This window comes from Aulostomus chinensis, chromosome 8 (assembly GCF_037954235.1).
Source record: "Aulostomus chinensis isolate RoL2024-O1b breed Wild chromosome 8, RoL_Achi_v1.0, whole genome shotgun sequence".
NCBI lineage: Eukaryota > Metazoa > Chordata > Actinopteri > Syngnathiformes > Aulostomidae > Aulostomus > Aulostomus chinensis.
Window position 1 is genome coordinate 3,469,906 of NC_141327.1, and position 17,595 is coordinate 3,487,500.

The following is a 17,595-nucleotide window of genomic DNA, read 5'->3' on the forward strand; positions in this document are numbered from 1 at the left end:
AAAGCAGCAGCCACGGGCCCTCTAGTATAGGGACTAATTTATGTAACACGTTCCTCACTGATGGGCTGTTTATAACGGGGTGCGTGACGGTCAGGCATCTCCCAGACAGACGAGGCTTCTGTTCTCAACGTCAGCAGGCGTGAAGGTCTTGTTTCCCCCCCACAGACTCGGTCCAGCTTCCCGGTGGAGGCTGCAGGTTTCAGCTGCTTGTTGAGCACCCACAGGAACCCTGGACTCTGAATTTTGTCTGACGGACATCATCAGGGGCGTGGCTGGCAGCTTTGCATCCCAACAAACATTTCATATCACTGTATGTTATGAGGTGTGGAATAAATACTTTGTTAGCCATCTCTCATCAGCTGGTTTCTCTGTCCGCTCAATTACATCTGCTAGGACTTGACCACGCCCAGCGGTTCGCAAGAACAAAACAGACAGGAGCCCGGGTCTCTTATGCCCGTACTGTATTCTTTACTGACCAGTGTGCATTTGCCAAAGCAACATAGAACCATTACTCACAGATGTGGAAAGGCACAGCATCAAATAGGATTTGACATGCAAATATTTAGCTGACACTGCAGTAAACAGTCAAAGGTCGACCCGTCTGGCCCGTCCGCGAAGGCCCACAGACGACCGTCACAGGGTGAACGCTCAGGAGTCGCTGCTTCCAGAGGCATCCTGTCAAGATGGCGATGAGGAGTCACTAAGGCTAGAGCGCTCTCTCTCTCTCTCTCTCTCTCAGCCTGTTGAAAAGTCTGACATTTGTAACATAAAAGTTCCTCTAAGCTGCACCTGACATCCGTTAGTAGCACCCACTACTCCTTTTATACCAGACGGAGGTGTGAGGGTGACCAACACCCTCACACCTGAGTCCAGACAGACACACACACCCCTGTATATAAATAGATCGATTCTATACATTCAGAGGAGCAGGGAGAAGCCGCACGCGCACACACACACACATTCGCGCGCGCACACACACTCATTTGGTCCACTTGTACAGCAGTCAGCTAAATTGAGAAGCCCACACTCATCCTGAGAAACAACACTGACCACTTTTCCCTCGCAGGACATTTTGAACTGGGGCAGGATTTTGGCACATTTCATAGTTTCTACATCTGACTGACATTTTTAAACTCTCCGACCATCAGAGGACGAGAAGTCGTCTGAAACCTTACATTGAACTTTGCATTGTCTCTTTACACAGATTTTTGACCAAGTATCACAGGAGCAAAGCACATGAAATATTCCAGTTAAAAAAATGAACAATAAAAACAGAATATAAAAGTGGATTTCGTGGGCAGGATCTTCCCATCAGTGCAGCTCAGCTTGTCATTCAGTAGATCTGCCAAAACATAGAAGCCCAGACGCGCTCCGGCGGGCTCAGGACCCTGATATCTACACACTGTTACTGCTCCGGCGCCGCAGACCAAGCCTGTAATACTTTATCATCTCCAGGTAGGTCGGTGTTTGAAGCTCATCTGGAGAGTTTGCTGATGACTCGGATGAGGGCGGCGTTCTCATCCTTCAGCCTCTGGTTGTCCGCTTTCAGGTCGGCCAGAACCTTCCAGAGAAAAACAAGGAACACGCGTGTTTTGAGCTGCTGGTGTGTGCACGGCCTGACCCAGAGAATTCCGATAACGGCTGTTTTTGCCCACAATTCTAATAAAAGCACGTCACGGTCCTGTTTACTGGAAGGGAAACTGATGTGGCAGCAGATGTAATATTCCCTCAGATGAAACTACACGACACTAGAGAGGAGAACTCTCTCACCAGTAACAGAACCTGTCTGTTGGTGTATAGTGACATCTAGTGGCCGTCAGCTACTGTCTACGCCTGCATCCACTCACTGATGAAGACACCAGCTTGGGAAACACTGGTAACTAACTAGTTAATTCACTCAGAAGCCTTTAATCGGAAAGGAAACATCACATGATTCAAACCAAAGGACTGAGTGCGGCGGTGATTCACCGGTACCTTCAGCTCATCTTCCAGTTCCACCGCTTTCCTCTGGAGGGCCAATTTCTCCTGAACATAAAACACAGAAGGAGGTGAGACCGGCTCAAGGGCTGCTGTTATCACAAGACTACAACCAGACCCACGCATCCGACTGCTCCCGAGCGCTGAGGCTTCATACTGGGCGACGCCATGTTGGTGACACACTGGCTGGCTGTGCGCCGATCAACTCTGGCTGGGCAGCAGCTTTGAGTGTGGTGACTAGTTTGGTTTTGTGGCTCCATTAACACACCTGAGAGCGACCTTGGTCTGCCTACACTGCTGCTGCAGACGGAGCTACATGATCTCACATGATCCCATGATTCCAGTTGGAGGACGGTGAAGCTCATCATCCAGACCAGGAGGAGGGGTCACCACCACCCAACACGGGTGAGCAGGAGTAGCTCAAGCACAAGAATTTTTAATCGGCGCATATTTAATTAAAATTGATGGTCTACCTGCTTTGATACGATATGAAAACCAAAACTATTAACCAAGAGATTTTTCTCAGTCGATCCGAATGGAACCACATTTGCAGGTGTGTGAGTGAAGCTAATTTCCGTGTCCTTTCCAAAATTTTCTGACTTCGTTTATTTTTCAAAAACTTTTCCCGCCCGTGAAATCACCATTTCAGAAATCCACGACTTTTCAGGGTTTTCATGACCGTACAAACCCTGATAATCTGATACATTCTGAGACCCGTCAAATGGCTACGTAAGACACCTTCAGGCCAAAAATGAAGGGTTTTTAGATCTTTTAAGACTTTTAGGGACCAGTTTCCAGATTTATATCAGGTCTGCTTGTGAGCTGAGAAACATAAACAGATGCAGACTTACAAATCTCTCCAGCTCCAGCAGGGCCGGTCTGTCTGTGCTGTTCTCTTGACTCTGCAGCATAGAGAGGAATCAGTACATAAACAGTATTTCTATGCAGCAAACGCAACAAGAACTGAATCGAAGTTTCCCCCTAAATCCTTCCATCTAATCTGTAAACATTCAAGTCAAACAGGAAAGACGTGGTCATGTGAGACTTTGCGTGTGAAACGTGAAGTTGTTGAGTAAACTATCAACGAATGTTGCTGTGGTCCGTGTTCACACGCTGGGCTTGTTATGACTGATGCGCCCACACGCATCTGTGTCCCACGCTCCCGTCTGTCCCCACCTGTCTCAGTCTCTCCAGTTCCACTTTGTTTTGGCTGAGAAGGAGCTCCATCTCCTGCAGCTTGTCCTTCAGAGCCAGGTTCTGCTGCAGTACCTTGAAGTACAGCTAGAGGGACACGCACACATACTTGGTTAAATTTGTCTCTCCAAATGTCCAGCTGGTAATTTCCATTTGGTTTGCCAGTATCAAGTTGGTCCTGTCTACACTTTCATGAACACTGCTTGTTCTACTTTTGTGTAGTTACGTGTTCTTCTCTCATCATCATCATCAAACCACACGCCAGCATCTTCTGAGGTTGTTAGCAACGGTTGTTGGGTTTTTTTTTGCAAACTCCTAGCTGGATCCCCGTGTTTTAGTATGACTCTGATTTGCTGTACATGTGTAAGAGACAGAGTGTTTGATGGTGTGAATGACAGAAGTTGTGAATGCACGCCGTTCACGTCCCACACACGAGCAGCTGGTTCCCACCTCCTTCTGTCTCAACTGCAGCAGTTATTCACCTCCACCCCTCAGGTGTCTTATTCAGGAGTGTGTGTGGGTGGAGGGGCAGAGACCTACCGTTCTGTAGTCAGCTGAGGAGTCTCCTGGTCCACTTTCACTGCAGAGACACACACACACACACACACACACACACTTCTAAGTCTGAACACGAAGAAACCAAGTGGTGTCACACACATTGACTCATTGACCCAAGAGAGGCTAAACAGTTGGATTGGCTGGTGGCGTGAAGGCCACCTGTTCAAACCCCTAGACTGGCTGCCAGGTGTTGAATGTGTCTTCAACTGTGTGAATCTATATTTATAATGGAATAAATAAATTTAAAAAAACTTTGAAAAATACATTGTTTTGAAGTGTTTGAGGGTGCCAGCAATACTTGGTGGTAGTGGCTGCTGCTGGCGAGCGACGCATCCTGGAGTATTTCAGAATACGTCGTAAGGCCAAAAGTATGAAATCCACGAGTTGAGCGCAAAATGACTACGGTCATAAAACTGTGACTGAGTCACATGGTTTTATCGGCACAAACATCCTGGTCCTGGCTGGTAGTTCGTGCATCAACACGGATCAACAGAGAGTTCACTGCAGGAACAACGAGAGATTCCTCCGGCAACCATGTGACTTTTACACCAATCAGGTGATTCTCAGCAGAGAGGCAGAACTCCTGACGACGCCAACACTCGACACACAAGGCTGAAACAGCGTCTGTTAGTCACTTTGTTGTTCTTCTTTTAATCAAGGCATAACACGGACATGATTCACATGGAATAGTGACTCCTAGCCTCCTCCATTTCCCTGCTCCCTCCACGTTTCTACGTGGCTGCAGCCCAGTAATGGATAGCAGAGGCTGCTAGCAGCAACGCCCGTCTTCAGAATACATGAAACTACTCAACGTTCCTGAAGCCAAGCACACGAAACGCAAAGCCAACACTCACTTGGAAATGCCGTCGCTGTTTGCGTCATCCAACTGAGCATCCTCATCTTCATTCTGGAAAAAAAAAAGAAAAAAAGAAGAAGAGGGTTCAGATGATCAGTGACACAGAACAGGGGGGGCGGGGCTAAATAGCCATACTAATCCCTGACAAGCACCCAGAGTTCAGACCAGCAGGCAGAGCTGCAGTTTAACACGCCCCTCTGCTGGTTCCTTGGTGTTGTCACCCACCCAGCCTATAGAAACTGTGTCTGCCCTGAGGCTTTATAAGCCTGCACCCAAATCTGGAGGAGTAATTTATAGCAACTTAGTTCAAATTAAAACCACTGCTCCAGCAAATCAACCCAATAAAACTATTAAATGTGGTTTGCTTAATATTCGATCTCTCCCATCCAAGTCTCTCCTAGTGAACGATTTAATTACTAATTATCAGATTGGTTTATTAGCACTCACTGAAACCTGGGAGCAGCCAGTTGAGTGTGTTAGTTTAAATTAATCTTGCCCTCCTGGCTACATTAACTACCATGTACCTCGCACCACTGGCAGAGGAGGAGGAGTAGCTGCAATCTATCAGTCAAATTTGGTGCTTAACCCTCGACCTAACAGTTCATTTAACTCATTTGAGAGCCTTACTGTCAGCTTCTCCCACCCAGACTGGAAAGCAGAGAAACCACTCTTACTTGCTGTGGTGCACCGTCCTCCTGCACCTTATTCTGAGTTCTTAGAAGAATTCCCTGACTTTCTGTCTAACTTGGCATTGAACTCAGACAAAGTCATTATAGTGGCTGACTTTAACATCCATGTGGACGTCAATGATGATTCTCTGGCCACTGTGTTTAAGTCGCTTCTTGATTCTGTTGGCTTCTGTCAGAGGGTAAACAAACCCACTCACACTTTTAATCACATCCTTGATTTAGTACTCACTTATGGAATAGAAGCTGACCTCATCATAGTTCTTCCTCAGAACCCCGTCTTGTCTGATCACTCCTTAATTACATTTGAATTTACTTTAACAAATTATATCCTACCTGGGAAAAAGTCCCGCTTCAGTAGATGTCTATCTGACACTGCTGTTTCTAGATTTAAGGAGCTTATTCCAGCAGAGCTTGCTGCCACATCTTGTAATAATATATTGGGCAGTTATGCTGATTTCACCCCCACCCAGGTGGACTATCTTGTGGACAGCACTGCAGCAGCACTCCTTGGGACAAACAGAAAACCAGACAACTGGAAAGGAAGACACATTCCAGCCAGCACGAGGAAGTCCGCCAAGCCTGGAAGGAGAGTTTATTAATATATAAAAAAGAACTCCGTAATGCCAGAAGCGCTTACTACTCGTCCCTGATAGAAAAGAATAAGAACAACCCCAGGTTCCTCTTCAGCACCGTGGGCAGGCTCACCAAGAACCATAGTGCTGTTGAGCCATGCATCCCCCCAACTCTCAGCAGTAACGACTTCCTTTCTTTCTTTACTGAAAAGATTGTGAATATTAGAACGAAGATTGCCAGTAATGGAGGACAGACTACAGTCCCCATAGAAGCACCTCCCAGACTTGGTGCTCACTTGGACAGCTTCTCCCCCATTGACCTGTCAGAATTAACGTCTGCAGTCAGTTCCTCCAAGTCAGCCACTTGTCTGCTGGATCCCATCCCAACAAGCCTCCTTAAGGATGCCTTCCCTCTAGTCAACACTTCTATATTAAATCAAATTAATCTTTCCTTAGTCACAGGTTATGTGCCACAGGCCTTTAAGGTGGCTGTCATCAACCCTTTACTTAAAAAACCTTCTCTTGACCCAGATGTGTTAGCCAACTATAGGCCAATATCCAACCTCCCCTACATCTCCAAGATCCTTGAGAAGGTTGTCCTGGAGCAGCTACATGAACATCTGCACAGCAACGAGCTCTTTGAAGCCTTCCAGTCTGGATTCAGGGAACACCATAGCACTGAAACAGCGCTGGTCAGAGTCTCTAATGATCTTCTTATAGCTTCAGACAGAGGTCTTGTCTCTGTGCTTGTCCTTTTGGACCTCAGTGCTGCATTTGACACCATCGACCACAGCATCCTGCTACAGAGACTAGACCATGAAACTGGGATTGAAGGAACTGCCCTAAAATGGTTTAAGTCCTACTTATCTGACAGGTTTCAGTTTGTTAATGTTAATAATGACTATTCAGAGTATAGCAGAGTTACATATGGTGGACCACAGGGTTCAGTTTTAGGACCGATTCTCTTCACTCTTTACATGCTCCCATTAGGTGACATAATCCGGAAGCACTCGATCAACTTCCACTGTTATGCAGATGACACACAACTTTACTGGTCGATGGAGCCAGACGACACAAGCCAGTTTACTCATCTGCAAGACTGCCTGAAAGACATTAAATCCTGGATGTCTTCTAACTTCTTAATGCTCAATTCAGATCAAACTGAGGTAATCATTTTTGGACCTAAACACCACAGGGACACACTCTTGAATCGGATCTCTACTCTAGATGGCATCACCCTAACTCCGAGTACAACTGCAAGGAACCTTGGGGTCATTTTTAACCAGGACCTTTCCTTCAGCTCCCACATAAAGCATGTGACCAGGACCGCCTTCTTCCATCTTCGAAGTATCGCTAAGATTAGGAATATCCTTTCCCAGAGTGATGCTGAGAAACTGGTGCATGCATTTATCACTACACGGCTGGACTACTGCAACTGTCTCTTGTCAGGATGTCCTAAATACTCTTTAAAGAGTCTCCAGCTGGTCCAGAACGCTGCAGCGAGGGTTTTGACGGGAGTTAAGAAGAGAGAACACATCTCTCCCACTTTAGCTTCTCTCCACTGGCTTCCTGTAGGATCTAGAATCGACTTCAAAGTCCTTCTGCTGACTCATCAGGCTCTCAATGATGAAGCTCCATCCTATTTGAAAGAGCTCATTAGTCCCTACTGTCCCACCAGAGCACTCCGCTCCCAGAATGCAGGTCTTTTAGTGATTCCCAGTATCATAAAAACAGACTGGGAGGTAGAGCCTTTAGTTACCGGGCTCCTCTACTGTGGAACCAGCTCTCTCCATGGGTCAGAGAGGCAGACACTTTAACTACGTTTAAGTCCAGGCTTAAGACCTTCCTCTATGACAGAGCCTTCAGTCAGGACTGGTTCAGGTAGCTCTGAACCATTGATAGCTATGCTGCTACAGGCTTAGACTGCTGGGGGACACATCAGGTTACATGGAGCCCTTCCCTCCTCCCCTCCCCTCTTCTCCTCTCTTCTCCTCTCCTCTCCTCTCCTCCCAGCACATTTTTGGAACTGTCACTACCACTACTTGTTGCACTTTGTAGTTTGGCCTTGGTGTCTCTCAGTCTCTCTGTGTTTCCACAGATCCACCAGAGCTCCAACCGCCGCCTGCATCGCCCCCCCCCCCCCCACCTCCCTTTTTATCCCCTACTGTCACACCAGCCTGCGCTCCCCTTCCATGAACCAGTCTGCCATCCAGTCCCCCATCAAGCTGGCTTGCTCTCCCTGCCTCCCCTCCCATGAACCAGTCTACCATCCAGTCCCCCATCAAGCTGGCTTGCTCTCCCTGCCTCCCCTTCCATGAACCAGTCTACCATCCAGTCCCCCATCAAGCTGGCTTGCTCTCCCTGCCTCCCCTACCAGAAGCTTCCTTCTTCAGCTGTTATTAACATTTCCATGTTTCTCACATTCTGCATTGTAAACTGTTTTCTTGTCTGTACCAACATCTCCTGCACGTCTATCCCTCCTGGTGAGGGATCCTCCTCCCCTCCTCACCCTGAGGTTTCTCAGATTTTTCCCTGTTAAAGGTTTTCTATGGAGTTTCTCCTCAGTCGATGTGAGGCTCTGAGGGCAGAGGATGTTGTTATGATGCCATGTGAAGCCCTTTGAGACAAACTGTTGGTGAAAACGGGCTACAAATAGAATTGCCTTGCCTTCTGCCAGCATCTCCTGCTGCAGCTTCCATGGTAACAACATGAGACGCAGCTGCAGTCGCTTCGTATAAAACCCAATTATCACAACGATGTACTGAAACTCCATGTTAACACACGTGTGACACAAAACAGGACTTTACTACGTTGGCCGATGAAGAATATGAGGGATATGATTGACAGGTTGGTGTTGTAGTCTACCAAGCATCATGTGACCTGAGGCATTCGATCTTTTTGCTCCAGGTCTGACGTACCGTCTCTCTAGCAGCAGCTACGCTCTTTTCTCTACTGTTGCCCTGATCTCCACTAAGGACGCACAAACTGAAACCTGACAAAACGCCTCCTCACGTTAAACTGGCGAGGCAAAGCCACCTGAGTCAAGCAAGCTGATTTCTGTCCTGCGTCCTGAGTGGCCCGACCACAGGGGGACAACTGTAATTCAGAGTCCTGCACCAGGATTTGTACCCACAATCCTCCTTTCCTTCTAGGTTTGGTCCAAGGTGGGGGGAAAAAAAAACATGCAGGTCAGATCTCAGGTGATTGATAAAATCAATCAATCAATCAATCAATCAATCAATCAATAAAATAAAGATTTTAATAATTCAACTAAATGTTTTAATCCTCTGACTTGTGAGGCTTTGTCCTCTGCAGGTGGGGGAGGAATCTTACTCGTTGGGGGGACAAATTACAACGCAACACACAAGCAGAGACGACGATAGACAAGAGATACAGTTATCACTTTAATAATTTCTCAAAAGTGTGTTTCCTTGGTTTGCCAAGCCTCTGGATGGATTCTAAGAACAAGTGACAGCACGCCGTTACGACTGAGCAGTGCTGCTCTGTGGTGGCTGCAGGACAAAAAGTAAGTTACCACAACGTCACATCCACTCTGGAGAGACATTAGTCGAAGAAAACAAGCGCGTGATTTTGCAATCGAGGAAGGGAGATCAGCTGCCAGAGGCATGGATTATATAACCAGAGTCAAGTTTTTTGTTCTACAAGAGCTGCTTTGTTCAGGAGGTGTGCTGCTGACGTGAACAGGTGAACAATAAAATAAATTAACAAAATAACCATTCAAACTGTACTTCCTGACTCATCTTCGTTTTAAAATATGTTAACTAAATTTCACACGTGTGAAATTGCCTAAATCAATCCCTTTATCACCACAAAACACTCAGCTGATCACCGTCACGCGACACTGTGGGACTGCATGTCACCGGGTCAAGGTGGGAGCACGTCTCTGGATTATAGGTGGGAGACAGTCAGAGGTGGCCTGGGCCCCGTGTGGCTACATTCCATCAGTGGTGTGAGTGTTCCTGTCCCCTCGTGATCCCGGACCATGTTCAAGTGTGAACCCAACTGTGGGAAACTTTCACTATTCTTTCCCCTATTTGCATATTTCTGTAAAGAAAAAAATGAAAAGTAAACCTCCTCCCTGACCAGGTTCACCCGTGACCGGTGACCTACCTCTGCCCCCGGCTGAACGATGCCCGTGGAGCGTCTCTCCTTCCTCGCTCTCCTCCTGTCCTTCACTCCCAGACGCTTCTCTCCCTCCGGCTCCAGCTGCTTCACCGGGTCGGTATCTGAAACACATTGGGGTCGGCAGAAAAACACCACTTAGGTCTGTGTGTGTGTTTGTGTGTGTGTGTGTAAGCTTTGCAGCACAGTATCTAATCTATCTATGCAGCACTGTGGAGAGCCTAAGAAAAGATATGATAGCGTGAATAAGAGCTACACGTTGAAGAGAGCAGTGATCAGGACTAATCCCAGGAAGAATGTCATAAACGCTACAAGGCGTGATAAAGTTTTAGCCTCACGTCCATGCAGGTCGAGACTTGATCAGGGAGCTCAGCTGACATAGCCGTGTAAACAAGACATCAGCTCGAAGACGCTTCATGTGGATGAAGCATTCTGCCCTCATGTGTTTGCTGAGGTAACACAGCTGATTTAAGTCAACACGGAATCTTTCTGACATGTCACATGTTCAATTTCCTGTCAGAGATGAGGGGCGGCGGTCAGACGTGCCCTCAACCTGCCAGTGATATAAGCAGTGAGCGTGAAAAACAACAGTGCTGCACACATTGCACCAACGCTGAAAAATTAATTTCCTTCCAACGCGATCCTAAGAGGCTCCACCCAAAACCTGCTTGGTGCCATGGTGTTAGTTTAGTCTCCTGTTAAAGTCAACAGAGGAGACAGGGAACGAGCTCCACTGACACGGAGAACCAGAACGATACTGATGTTTGAGGGTAAGGTGCTGACTCTTTCACCGTCTATTAAACATGCTGGTATCTGACTGGAAGCGTCCTGAGGCAACGGCATCCGCACAGAGTGAATCTGGGACCCCACAAAGATTTGGCTCACCCCTTTCAGCAGGTGTGAGGGTGATGATGGGGCTGACCGGCTGAATGTTGCGAGCCAGGGGATCCGCAGCTTTGGCCACAGTCTTCTCTGCCTCCTTCAGGTCTGTTAGCGTCACACCCTGCCAGCACAGAGCACAACCAAAAACACTCAGTAGCCTTCTGTTGCATTCACAACTGTTCCTGAAGAACGGACACGCATTAATGAAAATGCTACACAAGCAGAGTGACAGTGAGCCAGTAGGAGGTGAGACGTGTTCTAACAGTGATGCATCAGTGAGTGCAGCACGAGTGCTATCACACTGGTTCATGTGACTGTGACAACAAAATATTATCAGATACAAAAGAGGATGTGCAGGGGTCGAATGACTCAGCGATGATTGAACGATTCCAGGTCTCTGAAACTGACAGGGACATTCAGTCCAGTTCAGCTGGACGCTAGCTCCTGGCTATAAGCACTAGCTCCTGGCTATAAGCACTAGCTCCTGGCTATAAGCACTAGCTCCTGGCTATAAGCACTAGCCGCTAGCTCCTGGCTATAAGCACTAGCCGCTAGATCCTGGCTATAAGCACTAGCCGCTAGCTCCTGGCTATAAGCACTAGCCGCTAGCTCCTGGCTATAAGCACTAGCCGCTAGCTCCTGGCTATAAATACAAGCCGCTAGATCCTGGCTATAAGTACTAGCCACAGGCAAGGACAAATTTTCTACAGGTAGTCTAAGTTTCTAGTGCACATTTTATTTTAATAAATTTTCAATGTCTTCCTGCATTCTGAGCAAAATGCTCTTTTGCCCTGTAGCTGGGAATATTTATTAACCCTGAATGAATATTTCCGAGAGCCAGTGTTAATTTCAAGAATTATAGAGAGAATAACATATTTATAAGAAGACACAGACGTTTGTGGCGAGCTACACTCTAGCCACACATGCATGGCCCAACCCATATATGTAGACTGCTCGTCTATACTAGCAAATCTGTATACACACACAGCTACAATAACGTAACAAAAGCAGTATTTGTCTCAGGAAAATACGCTGTGATGATAACAGGCTCGTGGCACCACACTGCGGGTTAGTCAGACAACACCACAGCCAAATGCTTCCTCTGGGAGGGTGAACACGGCGTGATCCGCACCTGCGTGGAGCGGCGAGACTGCCGCAACAGCCGAGAACGAGCTTTCCTCTGAGACTCGGACTCCTCATCTCTGACAGGAGCCTGGAACCTGGACAGACACACATCCACAAAACATAATTCACACCCCTGAGTGGAAATAAAGCCGGGGCACTATAGTTCATTGCTATTTTGTTCTAGACAGCAGACAGTTTGTGCTTACTTGCGGCGGTCAGAGCTAGGAGTGTTGGGACTCTCAGACGTAGCGTCCCGCGTCTGAGGGGTGGGCTGGACTCTAGCTGTGGGCGTTGCTTTATCCTGCTCCTTCTCCTCCTCATCTCTCTCCTCTGGAGTCTAGACCGAGGGAGAACAAGTAGGCCAGAAGCTTAACGACATTCAACTGTTGAGAATTTATCGTCCTCTGAAACATAACTGCAAACGCAGGCCTTCATCTAATGTGTTACACATTTCTGACATGAAGACGAGAATCTTAACAAATCCTAACAACTCTGGTTCCATCCAAGAAATAAAGAAAGAAGAAGAAGAATTTGCTGTCACTGCTTCAGCTTGGTTGTAGTCAAGAGCAGCTAGAGAGCGGCGTGCTGGGCTGAGCTCGGGGAGTTTTACCTTGTCAGCAGGGCTGACCGTGGATGTGGTCACACTCTCAGTGTCTGGACTGGACACGGTGGAGCTTTCTGTGGAAAAAAAAAGAAAGAAAGAACCGTCAGCGTTGGAAACCAGCATCATCTTACACATCACCCGTCTGGAGAAAATAAGCTAGTGGTGGTGCGTCTGTCAGCCCAGCATGTGGTTTACCGGGGCTGCTGTCTTTCTCCTCGCTCAGCTCCAGGCCTCCTGAAACGCCCCTCTCTTTGGACTGGTCCTGCACGTTCATCTTGTCTTTGCTACTCATCCTGCACACGGAGCTCCTGGAAGACATTAAACAGGAACAGTCGTTGGCCTTTTACAGATTTAATGGTGGGTCACGTCAAGTGTTTCAATCCGACTCCTTGGTTCACATGTAGATGTCACATAAACACGATGGTGGAGACCGCCACCGTTACACTTAATGCTGATGATGTGCGTCTTCGTATGACGAAAAAAGTCTGCACCAGCACAAAGGTCAGGTTAATGACAATTTAGTTGTGTTTACACCAAAAATGAACTACAACAAAATAACACGTAAGGTACAATGAATGCACATACGTACAGACTACAACCTCACTTCTGTATGATACGCTAAGAGCCCGTTAGCAAAGCTTTCACAAGTTAAAATGTGTAGGTGTCACAGCTCATCTTCATCCATAAAGATCCTCATCACTGGAGAGGTGTTGTGTATGTTTGTGATCGGGGCGCCTGGATACCAGCGGTGAATATATTCAGGTTCATACAATCTGGTCACATTTTTATGCAGCGTGTAAACCGCCTCCACGATAGACTTTGATATTCTTGAAGAAGCGTCAGCCACTCCTCTCTCAGGTTCGGGCGGTGGCATTCATTCCGTATCTTCCTGACACGTTACTATAAATCGGTATATAACCATATTCTCGCAAAATAAATAAAAGGCTGAGCTTTAGATGGGACAAGTCTTTTTAGACATTTTTGTGAAACGCTGTCAAAATTAGACTGTGAAATCTTTAGTTATAGTAAAAAAAAAAAAAAAAAGACCATGACCAAGAACTAACGACTTCATCCTTGAGTCCGAGTCAATATTTGTACCAAAGTTGTCGTAATTCCCCAAATGTGTCCCTGAGATATTGTGTTTTAGAGGAGGCGACCATTGAAAACATAAAAACCCTGCACACTTGTGCACAACAAGGAAGGATAAGGCCTTTCCACACCTGCACTCACACCGATGCAAAAACACATCACATACAAGATCTGACCTCCAGTTTTCCTCAAGTAAGAAGCTATTTATAGAGGGACAACGAAACCAAAACAAGACATCCATCCATTTTCTACCGCTTATCCTGTTAAGGGTCGCGGAGGGGAGGAGCCTATCCCAGCAGCCTTCAGGCGAGATTCACCCCGGACGGGTCGCCAGTCCAAAACAAGAAATCGTTTATACATATATCACATATAGTGATTGTCATGGATTGATAATATAAACATACTTCTGCGTTGTTGTCGTTGTTAAGGCGTAAAACCTGAATAAACTACGGATGAACACTAACCTCCGCTTTTTGTTTTGCGTGTTTGCAGTGGTGGAGCCTTGCTGGTTCTGCCTGTCTTGTATGGACTGCTCGTTACGCCACTGCGGAGACAAACAGCCGTCAAGATCTGCCTAACCACATCCAATCAATGAGGAAGGATCGACTCTCTCACATTGGCTTGTTTCTGCAATAACTCCTCCAGGAGCTCTTCGACGCTTTCATCAGCCACATCAAACGGCGTTTGACCCTGCAGAGTCCATTTCAGAATGAAAGATGATTAAACAAAGCTGAAACGTGACAACAAAATGACAAATGCTGTCACGCTTTCATGAAAATATTCATCTGTAAACGAGACAATGGCATCAACACAGAAACGATGAAGAAGTGAAAAGACCAGTTCTCGTGGTTTCAGGCCTCACCGCGTTGCTGCGCGCCTCCATATTGCACATCTGTTCAGCCAGAATGTGACAGGCCTCCCCCTGCCCCCAGTGTGCTGCAGCGTGGAGGGGCGTCCAGCCGTCAAAGTCCATAGCAGACACATCCAGGCCACACTGACACAGGAGCCTGGACCACACAAAGCCATAGCCTCAGAAGGTATGCGGGACAACGACAAGTGAGGAGAAAAGATCAGGCGATGCTCACTTGAGAGCCTCCACGTAGCCTTTAGCAGCAGCCACGTGCAGCGGACTGGCTCCCGTCCTGGGGTGCCGCACGTCATCAGGTGGTCCCTCAGTCAGCCACGTCCGGGCATCCGAGGTGATCTGCTCCTCCTCTAACCGCTTAACGGCTTCCAAGTCCACACCTGAACACGAGCAGAGAATTAATCTCCCCTGACATTCCAAGACGTCCACAACGTATCATCCAAACATGAGCCTCGATAGATTCAACACATCCCTTCACAAAGAGGCAGTGTGGTCTAGGAACAGTGCTCACCCTGTCTCTGCGTGTACTCCTGAAGAAGAGACTCTGTGGTCTCGTCAAGAGCAATGTCCAGAGGAACGTCACCATCGCAGTTCACCGCAGAGAGAGACGCACCTCGCTGCAAAAGGAAACTGACGGACGCAAACAATCCATTAACTACAGACACATTTACAAATGTCCCATCACATCACATCTGTTTTGACAACGAAGAGGAAGGAACTGTAGGAACCAGAAAGGTGCAGTCGACCCCCTCGTGCTATCACTAGCTTGTCCGGTCAAACACATCAACAATGTTGGTATTGTGGAATGCAGAAATGCTCTGCACCCACGCTGCATTCCGTCACCCACCCAGCAGCACATATTACTGGAGAGACAAAGACGACCTACTCCGCGATGTCAGGGTAGCTGCAGGAGGCAGCAACGTGCAGCGGCGTCCAACCCTCGCTGTCCACCTGGTTCACGTTGGCACCGTGCTCCAAAAGAAAGGATACCATCTCCATGCTGCCATCGATGCAGGCCTTTGTCGAGAGGAAAACACACACCCAGCAAAAATAATACAACTGTAAATAATATACGGTCCCCACTCATCAGTCCTTAACCCCCCGCGGAGAAGCAGCCTCACCTGGTGCAGAGCTGTTATCCCGTCTGCATTGGAACAATTGATTATTTCTTGCACATCCTCCTCGTTGCTGCTTTTGGTCTCTTTGGCGTCCTGCAGCATCACTTGGGCCTCCTCCGTGTCCCCACTAGCGCAGGCCGCCAGGAACTCTGCAGCTCTGTCAAACCTCACCCTTTTGCTAAACAGGAGAGCACAGGAGAGCACATGCGATGACGTCGCTGGCTATCTGTCGGAGCTGCTTGATCAGCACACACACGCCTTTTCATGTTCGTGTTTATGTAGGAAGCAGAAACAAACAGAGATAAAAATTGAATGAGGAACAAGGTCGAGTCTTCTTATCGCACCCCAGCATCTCGATCCTGCCGCGCGTCTCTACCCTGCCAACCTTCACAAATGGGTCAAAATCATACACCGTTGTCCCTGCGCTTACATGTGAGGCGACACAATTCATTGAAATTAAACAAAACTGCAATGTGGCCAACTGATATTTTAAAACCAGAGTAAAGCTCAATGCTCGCTAAAGGCTAACGGCGTGTCAACTTTCCAGATGCGATTCTCTCCTGATGGATTACGCCTTTAAGCCCAAAAAATTAAATAATTCGATGTTTAAAGCCCTGTTGTTAAGATGATGCTTGTTTTTAACAGAAATCTTATTGCGCGTGCGTGCGTTTGTACTCAGCGCTGCTGTCTGCCTCTTTCCAGCTGCATCTTTCATAATAAGAAAAGCATAAACACAACCCAAAATTGCATTATTCCTCAGAAGAAACCTGAATGAAGCCCATGAACGCCGCGGGCTCGCCTGCAGAGATTCCCACCTGAGCCCGCTAATCCGCTGCTGCTGAAAGTCAAACCAGGGGAACTTCCATTGAGGCTGATTTCCACCGTCAGAGTCAATGACCGGTGTTCCACCGCACCTGTCAATGCACCCCTCACAGGAACTCCAAGTTCCCTACAACAAGCAAGATGCTGGAAATTGCGCGCATCCGTGGGTAAAGACACTGGCGTTAAATGGTCAATTTATGGACACAACCATGGCATGTGCGTTTTTGTTAACAATTATTTCTATTAATTGAACATGTGCTCAGAACCGACCCCTGACAGGGAGGCGTATGGAGTTTTATGGGTGATACCTGCCAAATTCATCTGTTTATTCTCATCATGGAGCATTAAAAATGCACTCTGTCACACCTTCAAAAATTTAATTCAAAACGCATTCCTTCTCATCTGGTGATTTGATCCCCACCATCTGATTCAGTGAAACAATCACATTCGACGACTGTCCCACCGCTGCACTGCGCCGACACGATCAAAAGCTTGTGTTTGTTGGAGAGCTTCCCGTGACGGTGACTTCGAAGTTTACCACACTGTGCTTATCTGTCACTGTACGGCAAAATTGATGAAGCCGCCACATCAACTTGTGCAACGATACAATGAAACGTGCTTATTATAATTCTGCACGGTCTGCATTGCCTTTTTATTTTTTGGTTAAACATATTATATGTTTTTACCATCTACTTAATTCTATTAAACACTTATTTTGATAACAGTAGAGCTGAAATGTTTGCTTCTGTATTTTCTTATGCTTGTTTTACTTCGCAAGTTAGGGTAGAGAAATGGACACTTCCAAAATTAGAATGACTGGTCAACAAAGGCACAGAGGGCAGAAGGAGTGACTGGATCATGCTGGCAGGGCCGACTCAGCTCTGGTTTTGGTCTTTTCATGGGAAAAGGAGCAGTTAAGGGTTGCAATGATACAGCGTTTACTGCAGTATTGGTTCGGCAATTACTATACTGAGTAGGTTTACTTGTGTAAGGTGGGGGGTGGGGGTGCATCACCCCCTCAGTAGAATATTACACATGCTCCTATTTTAGACAGTTTGAGGTTTCCATCCCAGTAAAGCCTGTTATAATCCAGAAATCCTC

At 47.2% G+C, this 17,595-nt stretch overlaps 1 protein-coding gene across 1 annotated transcript in view; it reads right to left on the reverse strand.

The window, feature by feature from the left end:
• Positions 1 to 444: 444 nt before the first annotated feature.
• The window catches only part of ppp1r12c (protein phosphatase 1, regulatory subunit 12C), an 18,158-nt gene continuing 1,007 nt past the window's right edge, over positions 445 to 17,595 (reverse strand). Inside the window, exons 2-20 of the mRNA XM_086210481.1 lie at positions 15,676 to 15,850; positions 15,441 to 15,571; positions 15,066 to 15,184; positions 14,775 to 14,934; positions 14,552 to 14,696; positions 14,305 to 14,379; positions 14,154 to 14,233; positions 12,796 to 12,908; positions 12,607 to 12,674; positions 12,203 to 12,333; positions 12,004 to 12,091; positions 10,875 to 10,992; positions 9,978 to 10,093; positions 4,584 to 4,636; positions 3,712 to 3,751; positions 3,154 to 3,258; positions 2,829 to 2,879; positions 1,975 to 2,025; positions 445 to 1,561 (exon numbers count right to left, since the gene is read on the reverse strand). Of these exons, the coding sequence (XP_086066607.1) occupies positions 1,475 to 1,561; positions 1,975 to 2,025; positions 2,829 to 2,879; positions 3,154 to 3,258; positions 3,712 to 3,751; positions 4,584 to 4,636; positions 9,978 to 10,093; positions 10,875 to 10,992; positions 12,004 to 12,091; positions 12,203 to 12,333; positions 12,607 to 12,674; positions 12,796 to 12,908; positions 14,154 to 14,233; positions 14,305 to 14,379; positions 14,552 to 14,696; positions 14,775 to 14,934; positions 15,066 to 15,184; positions 15,441 to 15,571; positions 15,676 to 15,850 (1,906 nt within the window). The 3' untranslated portion in view covers positions 445 to 1,474. The remainder of the gene's footprint in view (positions 1,562 to 1,974; positions 2,026 to 2,828; positions 2,880 to 3,153; positions 3,259 to 3,711; positions 3,752 to 4,583; positions 4,637 to 9,977; positions 10,094 to 10,874; positions 10,993 to 12,003; positions 12,092 to 12,202; positions 12,334 to 12,606; positions 12,675 to 12,795; positions 12,909 to 14,153; positions 14,234 to 14,304; positions 14,380 to 14,551; positions 14,697 to 14,774; positions 14,935 to 15,065; positions 15,185 to 15,440; positions 15,572 to 15,675; positions 15,851 to 17,595) is intronic.